We start from the raw sequence: 12,992 nt of genomic DNA on the forward strand, positions 1-12,992 counted from the left end.
ATCCAAAATCCTTCCAACTTGCAACAACTCCCATTCTTCTATCACTTCTGAGCTTTATGGAGCTATTTTAACATCAGAGTAAGCAATGATTAGTTTTAACATTTTTACCTTGGTTTTCACTCCACTCCTTCCTTCCTCATCTCTAACATCTTCCAACTCATCAAGACACCTGTGCTCTTTTGAATCATCCTAAAAATTAATCATTCCTTCAAGGAGAACTCTGCTTTCAGCTGTTGAAGTTATGTACTTTAAAATTTTTCCTCCAAACTTTTCATATATATTACTTTCTTTATCAAACTATTTTTTGACCAAGGGTTTGGGTTAACTACTCAAATGTCCTCTTACATTGTTTAAAAGATTGTTCTTTGTTGCTCCTTGAAGTGCTTTGTGATGTTTCTTACAATACAAATAAAAGCTGTTATTAAACCAGGCCTGCAGACATGATTAGAGGACATGCTCACATACACCTATCTATTTACCCTGTGCCTGACTTGTGATGTAGTCTGCCTACTGCATGTTACTATTGCAGCTTAATGTGAAAAAGACTAAGGAGCTGGTGATAGACCTGAGGAGAGTTAAGGTACTGGTGACCCTTGTTTCCATCCAGGGGGTCAGTGTAGACATGGTGGAGGATTACAAATACCTGGGGATACGAATTGACAATAAACTGGACTGGTCAAAGAACACTGAGGCTGTCTACAAGAAGGGTCAGCGCCGTCTCTATTTCCTGATGAGACTGCGGTCCTTTAACATCTGCCGGACGATGCTGAGGATGTTCTACGAGTCTGTGGTGGCCAGCGCTATCATGTTTGCTTTTGTGTGCTGGGGCAGCAGGCTGAGGGTGGCCGACACCAACAAAATCAACAAACTCATTCATAAGGCCAGTGATGTTGTGGGGATGGAACTGGACTCTCTCACGGTGGTGTCTGAAAAGAGAATGCTGTCTAAGTTGCATGTCATCTTGGTCAATGTCTCCCATCCACTACATAATGTACTGGGTGGGCACAGGAGTACATTCAGCCAGAGACTCATTCCACCGAGATGCAACACTGAGCATCACAGGAAGTCATTCCTGCCTGTGGCCATCAAACTTTATAACTCCTCCTTTGGAGGGTCAGACATCCTGAGCCAATAGGCTGGTCCTGGACATTTCATAATTTACTGGCATAATTTACATATTACTATTTAACTATTTATGGTTCTATTACTATTTATTATTTATGGAGCAACTGTAACGAAAACCAATTTCCCCCCGGATTAATAAAGTATGACTATGACTTATTAATTATAACCCACAGGTATTTGTTCCTTGACTGTAACCAAGGAAAATAGTTAGACAAACTATAACAAATACATTTAATAAATCCAAGAATTCCAGCCACATGCATAGACAATTGCAATGTAGCAGAAAGAAAACACCCAATGGCAGTCACACATAGTAACTTGAGACAAAAAGGAGGAGAAAATATAAAGATGTTTTTTGTGGTCTACCAAACAATGACTATCTACAAACATACATTACATAAGGGAAAACGAAGAAAAATCCCAGAATTATATCTCTGCCAATTTACTATTTAGAAATTTTCCAATCAAGTAAGGCTTTGAGAAGCTCTGGCTTGTGATCTGATCACCAATGGCTCAGTGAAGGGGAGAAGGGCATGGCAGAATATAGAGCTGGGTGTGGCAAGAAATGATGTGGGTGTAGACAACAAACAGGTCATGCCCAGAGAATCCCCACGAACATGGACCTCAGCTGCATCCTTAACACTTCTGCTGGGAACAATTTTAGAACTTAATAGATTAATGTACTCTACGACACTACTGGCCCAGTTACCTAATTGAGCTCTAGAATACATACTCAAATGCATTCAACTTGCTTTTATCCTCTTCGAATCAAAGCTACTACAACCAGCTTACCTTGCTTCTTCAAATGCAAACATTCATCATCAAATAATCCATGTAATTCTTGTCCCAGCCTATTTATAGCTATTCTAGCATCTCTTGTACGTAGCATCAAACGGGATCAGTAGAATCTACGATCCACTGTCCACTCAAATAGAAAAAGGAGTATAGATACACAAAGTAAAAATTAAGGATTGGCCTACAAATATGTAACATAATGTATGGAGTTAACAGCATTAGATTAAACTAGGAACAGAACTGACTTACAGAGCAACAGAACAGCATATTTAAAAAAAACTCAAAACAATATTGTGACCTCTTCTACCACCTGAACTGCAGCAATAAACACTGCTGGACTGCAGCATGAGGATCCTTCCAGTGTACCTCTCTGAACAATCCATCAAAAAACATGCTTTGGAGAATCTTTTGACAAAAGCTCCTCTCAAATCTGAACAAGTGTTTCTACATGGGGATGACACAATAAGGTCTTGAAATATTGTTTTAAAAACATAAAAATTCAAATATTAGTATTTATTGAATCGGAATATATCAGGGGTGATTGATAAGTTCGTGGCTTAAGGTAGAAGGGGTCAATTTTCGGAAACCTAGCACATTTATTTTTCAACATAGTCCCCTCCTACATTCACACACTTAGTCCAGCGGTCATGGAGCATACGGATCCCTTCTTTGTAGAAGTTGGTGACTTGGACCTCCAGAATGTGGTCCACAGCAGGGGTGATTGATAAGTTCGTGGCCGAAGCTAGAAGGAGATGAGTTATACAGCTCTCGTTACATGGACATGCAGTTCAACTCTTTGAGTGATTATGCAGAAAGTTTGAAGTTAATAACTCATCTCCTTCTACTTTAGGACAAAAACTTATCAATCACCTCTGCTGTGGACCACTTTCTGGAGGTCCAAGACGCTGACTTCTACAAAGAAGGGATCCGTATGCTCCACGACTGCTGAACTAAGTGTGTAAATGTAGGAGAGGACTACGTTGAAAAATAAATGTGCTAGGTTTTCTAAAATTGACTCCTTCTACCTCAGGCCACGAACTTATCAATCACCCCTCGTATACTTCCGAGCATAAGATCTTACTGGTGTTCATATCTGGGAACATAACAATGGCAGGTACTTAGAAGTGATTATAGGGGCATAAATCTTTTCAAGAGAACATGGTAAAAACAAATAACAGCACATAACATGAATTCCAAGTTTGCAAATAATTTGTACAAGTGATACATGGAAATTATGAGATATGTGGGCACACGCCCAATCTGACTGAATAAAATGTCATGCTCACATTAAGCCTAAACAATATTAATACGAATAGTGATATTGGCAATGTTTAAACACTGTCCAATTCTAAGTTTAATACATGATTATTAATAAGTATGCAGCCTCCCCAGCCATAACACTCCTGCTTGCTATTATCCCTGAAACAAAAAAGAAATAAAATGCATGAAAGATTAAAGAGTATTCCTTTATAAAAAACTGGTTTCCAGAATCAACGTTGCTTAAAACGGAATTGGGATGATAATCTCAATGCTCCAGTGTTACATTGAGGCATTCAACAAAAGCTATGACAAAAAAAAAGAGAACTTGTCTTCCCAGTTATTCCAGCACCATGCCGAATAAAGCAGCTTCAAGGAACAGTCTGCACACTATTGGCTCACTGTGGCATCACAATTGTTCAGTCTCTCTCTCTCTTCTTTTTCTCCCTCTGTCCCTGGCCCCTTGCCCATCCTCTGGGTTTTTTCCCCCCTCCCCCTTTTCCTTCTCCCTGGACCTCCTGTCCCATGATCCTCTCATATCCCTTTTGCCAATCACCTGTCCAGCTCTTGGCTCCATCCCTCCCCCTCCTGTCTTCTCTTACCATTTTGGATCTCCCCCTCCCCCTCCCACTTTCAAATCTCTTACTAGCTCTTCCTTCAGTTAGTCCTGACGAAGGGTCTCGGCGCGAAACGTCGACTGTACCTCTTCCTAGAGATGCTGCCTGGCCTGCTGCGTTCACCAGCAACTTTGATGTTCAGTTTTATGTCCAATTTCCAGTTCAAAAGAAATACAATGAGCAAAATAGACTATTTTACAAAATTCAGTGTGCTTCATTAAGCTGCTTTACATCAAAGTTAAAGTAAATCAATGGAATACTACATACCTGATGACACTAATCAATGTTACATAGTCCTCACAACCCTTAGAAACATGTGAAATACCAGATTATGCTGTAATAACCATGGGTCAAAAGTACCAAAACAGAGCACGTAATGAGACTGTGAAACCAAACATTGCATATATAACTGGTTTATTGTGCTTGATCCTGCGTACCTTACTGTTGCAAGGAATACTCTTACGCACTTTGCATGCTTTAGTGAAGAGCAGCATTAGTATAATTACCTGATGGTTATGGTGGACCCTGCAGCATGCATTCAGTAAAATTTACAGGGCAAACCCACCAAGGTTACATTAACAACCCTCTGGATCGAGGGGATTAAATGCTCTGATTTGTGATACACACGACTATTTATATTTTTAGGAAAAACTGTCAACCTTTTAATTATGCACGTTATAGAACAATGTAAAGATGGTACTGCTACATGTACATGTACACAAGACACAGAGGGTCAATGGTTTTGCAGATATGCCGGACTTTCATCCAGCTTCCTTTTAAGTGGTGGCAACGTAGTCCAATTCTTTAGGTCTATGCAATGCACTGAATATACTTCATGTACATGCAGAATGGAGCAGTACAATGCAAAGGGGAATTATCAAAGACTGTTGTAACGTTATGATCTTGGGTTGGTTGTACTATACCCCCACGCCCCCCAACCCACCTCCCCGACCCCCCCCCCTCCCCTGGTGCCATTCAATAGGCTGCCCACACACTCCAAGTCCAGGCAGCAGTTCCTGTGCATCACTCATCATCACATTCGCTTGCCTCAGACGCCCACGTGAGCTAGGCCTGAAGCGCGGATTACAGTGAGTGCTACCACAGGGATATCATGCAACATGCAGGGGTGAGTTTCGCAGGGGTGAGTTTCACAGGAGGTTACCTCACCAGATGAGACATGGACAATGGCATTGCCTTGGTAGAGTTAGCAAGTGTGTATTATTGCCATGGAGGTAAGTGGGAAGTCATACCTGGATCAATCTATCTGCCAAGGCAGCACTTTCCTACAGGGGGAAATCCACAGAAATGAAAGGAAGAAAGAGCATTTCACAGAGAGGCACTACTAGTACAGTAATAGAAAGCTTATCATACATACTTCACAATCTGACAAAAGTACAGTTACGGCAAAGAATTTTAAAAAGTTGCATTTCCTGTGTTCTCTGTATCATATCTTTGTGTGTGGAGGAAAAAGGGCATTGGGGTGAAGGAAGAAAGAAGGCCCATTCAAAAATCAGTTCCAATAGAGGTTTCTAATTATATAGGGTCACATCAGCAAACACAGCAAATCTTACCAACCTAAGAAATGGAAATAAAATCACAAGCACATTTCCCACATCCTCAAACAGTCCTTGTTCCAATTTCTTCTTATAGATCTTTCAAACAAAGCAAGGAATTGCACCTTTAAATAATAGAAAATATCAACATTGTTCCTTTAACTATTCTATTCCACATGCATTAGCCAACAGATATACTTGAGCTAGTTCAATAAAGGTTTTGTGGGTCATTTGAATCAAGCCCAATAGCATACCTAAGTTATGGAGGTAATGGTTTTGTACTGAAGTTCTTAGTTTACAGGGCAAATCCACCAGTAGCGTGCAACGGAACTACATCCACTCTCAACATAAAACCGAAGTATCAATACAACAAAAGCATATCAAATGTGCAGTGTGCTAGAGGAAGGAAGAGTCTTTAGTTATTATCAAACTCACATTAATGCATCTGTTGAAGTGATTTACTCTGATTATATAAAAAGCTTTAATTTCCAAACAAGTATCAGCGATAATTTCTTTAGCAAATGACATATAGCGTTAAAAGATATTAGTGAAATTCCATGCCAAGACTAAAAGATTCCATGTCATAAGCTGAACAGTTATTTTGTACAAGAGATTTCTAATTTTAGAATGGAGAAGAGGTGCTAAATTAGGATCACTGTCTCCAGATTAGCTCTACCTAACAACCGCTAGAGAAGGAACTTCAGTGAATGAGAAAGGTTCTGGGGTTTGCTCCCCAGCAATACGCTTTCAGCACACTTCTTGTTTTTGTGTGAAATCTGGATAAATGCTGAATAGTTCCATCTCTACCTTGGGGGAAAATCAATTTTCAGTTAATCCTAAACTAGATGACTTAATAAAATGAATTCTGTTTTGAAAATGAATCACTTAATAGGAAGATGCTAGTTAGACTGTCAGGTTCATGACTACTGCACTTTGCAATAGAATAGACCAGTTAATCTGACTTCAGTGGTTGGGAAGATGTTGGAGACCATTGTTAAGGATGTGGTGTTCGAGAACTTGAGGGCACATGATAAAATAAGCTAAAGGGAGAATCTTGTCTGACATATCTGTTGGAATTTGAAGAAATAACAAGCAGGATAAACAAAGGAGAATCAGTCGATGTTGTGTACTTAGATTTTCTGGAGGCCTTTGATGAGGCGCTACACATGAGGGTGTGTAACAAGTTAAGAGCCCTTGGTATTACTGGGAAGATACTACTATGAATAGAGCATTTGTTGATCGGCAGGAGGCAAAGACTGGGATAAAGGGAACCTTTTCTAGTTGCCTTCCAGTGACTAGTGGTTTTCCACAGAGCTTAGTGTGGGGCACACTTCTTTTTACATTATATGTCAATTATTTGGGTGATGGAATTGATGGCTTTGCGTCCAAGTTTGCCGATGATATGAAGATAGATGGACGGGCAGGTAGTGTTGAGGAAGCAGAGAGGCTGCAGAAGGACTGGGACGGATTAAGAGAATGGACAAAGAAGTGACAAATGGAGTACAGTGTCAGGAGGTGTATGGTCATGCACTTTGGTACAAGAAATTAAAGCACACACTGTTTTCTAAATGGTGAGAAAATCCAAAAATCTGAGGTGCAAAGGGACTTGGGAGTCCTTGTCAAGGATTCCCTAAAGGTTAATTTACAGGCTGAGTTGGTGGTGAGGAAGGCAAATGCAATGTTAGCATTCATTTCAAGAGGACTAGAATATAAAGCAAGGATATAATTTTGAGGCTTTATAAGGTCCTGGTGAGGCCTCATTCGGAGTATTGTGAGCAGTTTTGGCTCGCTTAACTAAGAAAGGGTGTGCTGACATTGGAAAGGGTTCATAGGAGGTTCATGAAAATGATTTCAGGATTGAAAAGTTATGAGGAGCGTTTCATGGCTTTGGGCCTGTACTCACTAGAATTCAGAAGGTTGAGGGAGGAATCTCACTGAAACCTACCGAATGTTGTAAGGTCTCAATAGAGTAGATCCAGAGAGGATGTTCCCTATGGTGGGGGAGTCTAAGACCAGAGGACTCAGCCTCAGAATAAAGGAACGTCCATTTAGAATGGAGATAAGGAGGAATTTCTTTAGCCAGATGTTGTGAATCCCTGGAATTCATTGCTACAAGCAGCTGTGGAGGACAAATCATTGGCTTTATTTAAGGCAAAGTTTGGTAGAAAGGTTATAGGGAGAAGGCCAGAAAATGGGACTGAGAAGGAAAGGATCAGCCATATTGACATGACAGACAGATTCAAATGGCCAAATAGCCTAATTCTGCTCCAACATTTATGGTCTTATGGTCTAAGTTATTTGGCTAGATACTGTGAAATGAAGAGAAGGTTTCTTCTCCCGTTCAGCTATATTTCAAGTTCACCATAAAGAAGATTTGATGGAATTTGTGCCGGGTAAATAAAATGCAGTCACATTACCCAAGTGCAGGCATCATAAAGTCAATAGTAAAATTTATGGGGATAGTAGTATGGTCTCCTATACATTCCCTACCAGCAGAGCTGTTTGGAGAGTCACTGCTGACCACTGCTAGTGATGTAGCATTCACATAACACTTGCTACACTAATACCTTCAGAGATTCATTTCTTCAAAATTTAATCTAGTAAAAAGCTCTGTAGAGAGTAGATCACACTTGCTAGAGGAGGAAATTGGACAAATATTTCAGCCTCTATAAATAAGGAAAATAGACACCATGACTTAGACAAGATGAAGACAAAAATTGGCAGCAACCTGCTTGCAAACACAGGTGTCTGGTGATTTGTTTTTAACCTAGCCTTGGCAAACAAAACCTGCCAGCTGAAGAATTGCTATATACTTTACTAAAGTCATAAAGAGTGAGGTTTGCTAAAACCTCAAATTGAAAGAAACTCGTTAGATTTTTTCTAACATGTATAAAAAAATGTATGTTTTAGAATTTGTACATGTCTTATGTTATGCAATACCTTTGGTGACCAGTTATGTGAACACAGCATCCTCACTGCTGTATTTCCAAACATTACATATGTCTTTTACTAAATGCTTTTTATTTGATTATTCCAAAAAGGAAGAATTTGGGGTAACAGTATGAATTTAGAAAATTCTAATTGTACCATTTGTAATGCCAGCATGATATTTAATTTAGGATACAGCAAAATACATCAATACATCTAAAGATAACTCAGTATTAATTCAGTAAATTAAAATAAAATTGAATTAAAAATAAAATTAATATTTTAATTAACTTAAAATGAACATATCTGATTATTTCTTTAGTATGGATTTTACAACATTATTAATCTTTAAATAACTTTATATAAAGTGAGGCAGATTATTTACGACTGAAATGAGGAGAAATTTCTTCACATAGGAGGTGAGTCTTTGGAATTTTCTACCCTGGAGAGCTGTGGTTGCTCAGTCATTCATTCAAAATAGAAGTCAATGGATTTCTGGAGATCAAGGGAACAAAGGATGCGCAGGAAAATGAAGGAAGGAAACCCATGTAGTCACAGAGACAACATACAAATTTCATAAAGACTACACTGAAGGTTAGAAATCCAACCTGCACAGCTTGAACCACCAGCTGCTATGCCATTATGCCACCATGATATGGTCTAATTGTGAACACTATTTGAAATGTACTGTAAATGTTCTGTATAAATATGATGCTCAGTTTTTATTCAGATCATGTTCTGTATTACAAATGCTCACATTTTGGAGGCATTTTGCCTTAACACAATGCAGTTATATTTTCAGTGAATTTGATGTTTTTTCAGCAGTATCGACTGATGTCATTAAAAGCTAATTGAAAAATTCTGTAAAAATCCAGGTTATTCGGGGAAGAGATGACTTAAACCTGCATTGAAACTATTAAACAAATATTGGTTAGGAACATACCCATGAGTAAGAAAACCTCAGTAACTTGCGCGAATTGTGTGTAAAATATAGGAGTGAAAAGGAGATAGATAGAGCAGATTGAACCTGGGTTGTTACAGCCTAACATTTGAATATTGAGTAGGATTATGCAGGTGAGAAAAAGAAGGTCAAGGACCACTTCTTGGAGATCATCTCAGAGCAACTGGATTGTAAATAAATGCAGACTGGAACCTATCTAAAGTTGGGATCATTAGATAGGGCAATTACTAACAACAACTCTTTTCCTAATGAATGATAAACATCAAATGTGATGGTTACACATCATACCTTCTCCAGGGTTTCAATCCGCTGCTTTAGAAGTCGATTTTCTGTTCTGAGTCTCTGCGGAACAACAAAAAAGGTCAGATTAATCTTTGGTTACAATTTACATATCTCAGCCAGACTGCTGCCTTGCACTTTCATATATCTTTCCAACTGCTCTTGTGCAATCTATATGTTCAGCATTAAATACTTAATTAGGAGCTAGAGCAAGACACACTATACATCTGAGGATAGATTCAGCATAAATTCCAAATGCTTGGAGGAGTTCGTAAAGTAATCTCACTGTATTTGAATAATGGTTCACAGGAGGTACCAGGAATAATGCTTTCAAGCTGCAAGGAGTTTACTTAAAAATCTTTTGTACAGCTGTTTCTAATAAAACGTGGCAGAGAACCTTGCACAACAGATGAAACCTATGTTTCCATCCAAAGTTCAGAGTAAATGTATATATCACCATATGCAACCCTGAGATTCATTTTCTTGCAATCATAGTAAATACAAGAAACAGAATAGAATGACTGCACCCAACTGGACAGACAACAACCAATGTGCACAAACAAAAAAAAACAAACTGTGCAAATACAAAATGAAAAAGAGAAAAAAAAAGAAATAATAATAATAAAAATACAAACTCATAATAGTCACCATACCTCTCTATAAATACAATCTAGATTCAGTTTTAGAGACAGAGTCATACAAATTATATTATGACCAATCCATTATTACAGATTGGACAATCCATAATAACCACCTGGATATAATATTACAGGACAAACAAGCAGGAACAACTTACTTAATAGATACAATTGAAGTCAGAAGTTTACATACACCTTAGCCAAATACATTTAAACTCAGTTTTTCACAATTCCTGACATTTAATCCTCAAAAACATTCCCTGTCTTAGGTCAGTTAGGATCACTTCTTTATTTTAAGAATGTGAAATGTCAGAATAATAGTAGAGAGAATGATTTATTTCAGCTTTTATTTCTTTCATCACTTTCCCAGTGGGTCAGAAGCTTATATACACTTTGTTAGTATTTGGTAGCATTGCCTTTAAATTGTTTAACTTGGGTCAAATGTTTCGGGTAGCCTTCCACAAGCTTCTCATGGTAAGTTGCTGGAATTTTGTTCCATTCCTGCAGACAGAACTGGTGTAACTGAGTCAGGTTTATAGGTCTCCTTGCTCACACACGCTTTATCAGTTCTGCCCACAAATTTTCTATCGGATTGAGGTCAGGGCTTTGTGATGGCCACTCCAATACCTTGACTTTGTTGTCCTTAAGCAATTTTGCCACAACTTTTGAGGTATGCTTAGGGTCATTGTCCATTTGGAAGACCCATTTGTGACCGAGCTTTAACTTCTTGGCTGATGTCTTGAGAGGTTGTTTCAATATATCCACATAATTTTCCTTCCTCATGATGCCATCTATTTTGTGAAGTGCACCAGTCCCTCCTGCAGCAAAGCACCTCCACAACATGATGCTGCCACCTCCATGCTTCACAGTTCCAATGGTGTTCTTCGGCTTGCAAGCCTCACCCCTTTCCCTCCAAACATAACGATGGTTATTATGGCCAAAGAGTTCAATTTTTATTTTATCAGACCAGAGGACATTCCTTCAGAAAGTAAGATCTCTGTCCCCAAGTGTACTTGCAAACTGTAGACTGGCTTCTTTATGGTGGTTTTGGAGCAGTGGCTTCTTCCTTGCTGAGCAGCCTTCAGGTTATGTCGATATAGGACTCGTTTTACTGTGGGTATTGATACTTGTCTACCTGTTTCCTCCAGCATCTTTACAAGGTCCTTTGCTGTTGTTCTGGGATTGATTTGCACTTTTCGCGCCAAAGTACATTCATCTCTAGGAGACAGAATGCGTCTCCTTCCTGAGTGGTATGACGGCTGCGTGGTCCCATGGTGTTTATACTTGCATACTATTGCTTGTACAGATGAACGTGGTACCTTTGGGTGTTCGGAAATTGCTCCCAAGGATGAACCAGACTCGATATCATTTTCTGACCTCAATCCAATAGAAAATTTGTGGGCAGAACTGAAAAAGCATGTGCAAGCAAGGAGGCCTACAAACCTGACTAAGTTACACCAGTTCTGTCTGGAGAAATGGAACAAAATTCCAGCAACTTACCGTGAGAAGCTTGTGGAAGGCTATCCAAAACATTTGACCCAAGTTAAACAACTTAAAGGCAATGCTACCAAATACTAACAAAGTGTATGTAAACTTCTGACCCACTGGGAAAGTGATGAAAGAAATAAAAGCTGAAATAAATCATTCTCTCTACTATTATTCTGATATTTCACATTCTTAAAATAAAGTAGTGATCCTAACTGACCTAAGACAGGGAATGCTTTTGAGGATTAAATGTCAGGAATTGTTAAAAACTGAGTTTAAGTGTATTTGGCTAAGGTGTATGTAAATTTCTGACTTCAACTGTATAGCCATTCCAAACACACACAACATACAAAAATCAAGTGAAAAACACCAGAAATATGCAGAATTAAAAACGGAAATTGAAAGACTATGGAACCTGAACATGGTATACATTGTCCCAATTGTAATATCTACAGCTGATACCATTCCAAATTCACTACACAACAGCATTAACCAATTAGGCCTGCATAGCAATATTTATGTAATTCTCCACAAAGCCACTTGAATTGTCCAAAAGTTCCTAGCAATTAAGAAATTAGTTTACTTGACTATGCCATACCTCAGGTTTTACAAGCTTCAGCTGAGAAAAAATAAAAATACAACAATAATAATATTAATAATAAAAAAAATAAACAATAAATAACAAGAACATAAGATGAAGATAGCAAACCAAGGATTACCAGCAGTTACAGAATTCTCTGGATAGTTGTCTCAGGGTCTCTATAGCTTTAGGTCCTAGTTAAGGAATGCCCTTTAAGGGGGTTAACAGCACCAGTTACTGAGAAATATGATGGTGTTTATGGCAGGGACTTCATTCTTCCCAACACAAAGTTCTAGAAAAGTCTTGTTTATTTAGTACTTGATATCAGAAAAAGAGCATGAAAAATACTCGCTGTAGAAGTGATGGTATCAGAGTTGGAAGAGAATTCATTGCCGGCAATTCACTAGTTGTGACTGTGTAACTCGTTGAGGATAGTCCCACAATGGAAAGCGTAATTGACAGAATCAAAGGTTACAGTGAGGTTGACAATGACAAGTTGATGCATACACACTTCAGTCATTGAACATGCCTTTGATGACATGGCAGATATGAAGCTAAATGGAGACGACAAGACTGACGGACGATGTATTAAAGGAGAGGAAAGAAAATTTGCAATTGCAAGTAAATTAGAAGGACAAAGCAGCCAAAGTTATATTTTTTTCTTGAGAGGACTGATGAAACATGTGCAAAGAAATTCCAAAGACAAGATGACAATGGGTACTCTTGACATCAAGGTAGCACTTGATCAAAAGCAGCATCAAGAAGCCCCAGTAA

General features: G+C 38.6%; 1 protein-coding gene across 10 annotated transcripts in view; it reads right to left on the reverse strand.

The window, feature by feature from the left end:
• LOC140191247 (EVI5-like protein) overlaps positions 1-12,992 on the reverse strand; it is a 265,130-nt gene that overhangs the window by 125,929 nt on the left and 126,209 nt on the right. For 7 of the 10 annotated variants that reach the window (XM_072248473.1, XM_072248480.1, XM_072248476.1 and 4 more), the window contains 2 exons: positions 9,525-9,578; positions 5,045-5,077 (listed from right to left, as the gene is read on the reverse strand). In XM_072248473.1, the coding sequence (XP_072104574.1) occupies positions 5,045-5,077; positions 9,525-9,578 (87 nt within the window). The remainder of the gene's footprint in view (positions 1-5,044; positions 5,078-9,524; positions 9,579-12,992) is intronic. The other 3 variants (XM_072248481.1, XM_072248479.1, XM_072248475.1) reach the window with 1 other exon arrangement.

This window comes from Mobula birostris, chromosome 32 (genome assembly GCF_030028105.1).
Source record: "Mobula birostris isolate sMobBir1 chromosome 32, sMobBir1.hap1, whole genome shotgun sequence".
In the NCBI taxonomy this organism is placed as follows: Eukaryota; Metazoa; Chordata; class Chondrichthyes; order Myliobatiformes; family Myliobatidae; genus Mobula; species Mobula birostris.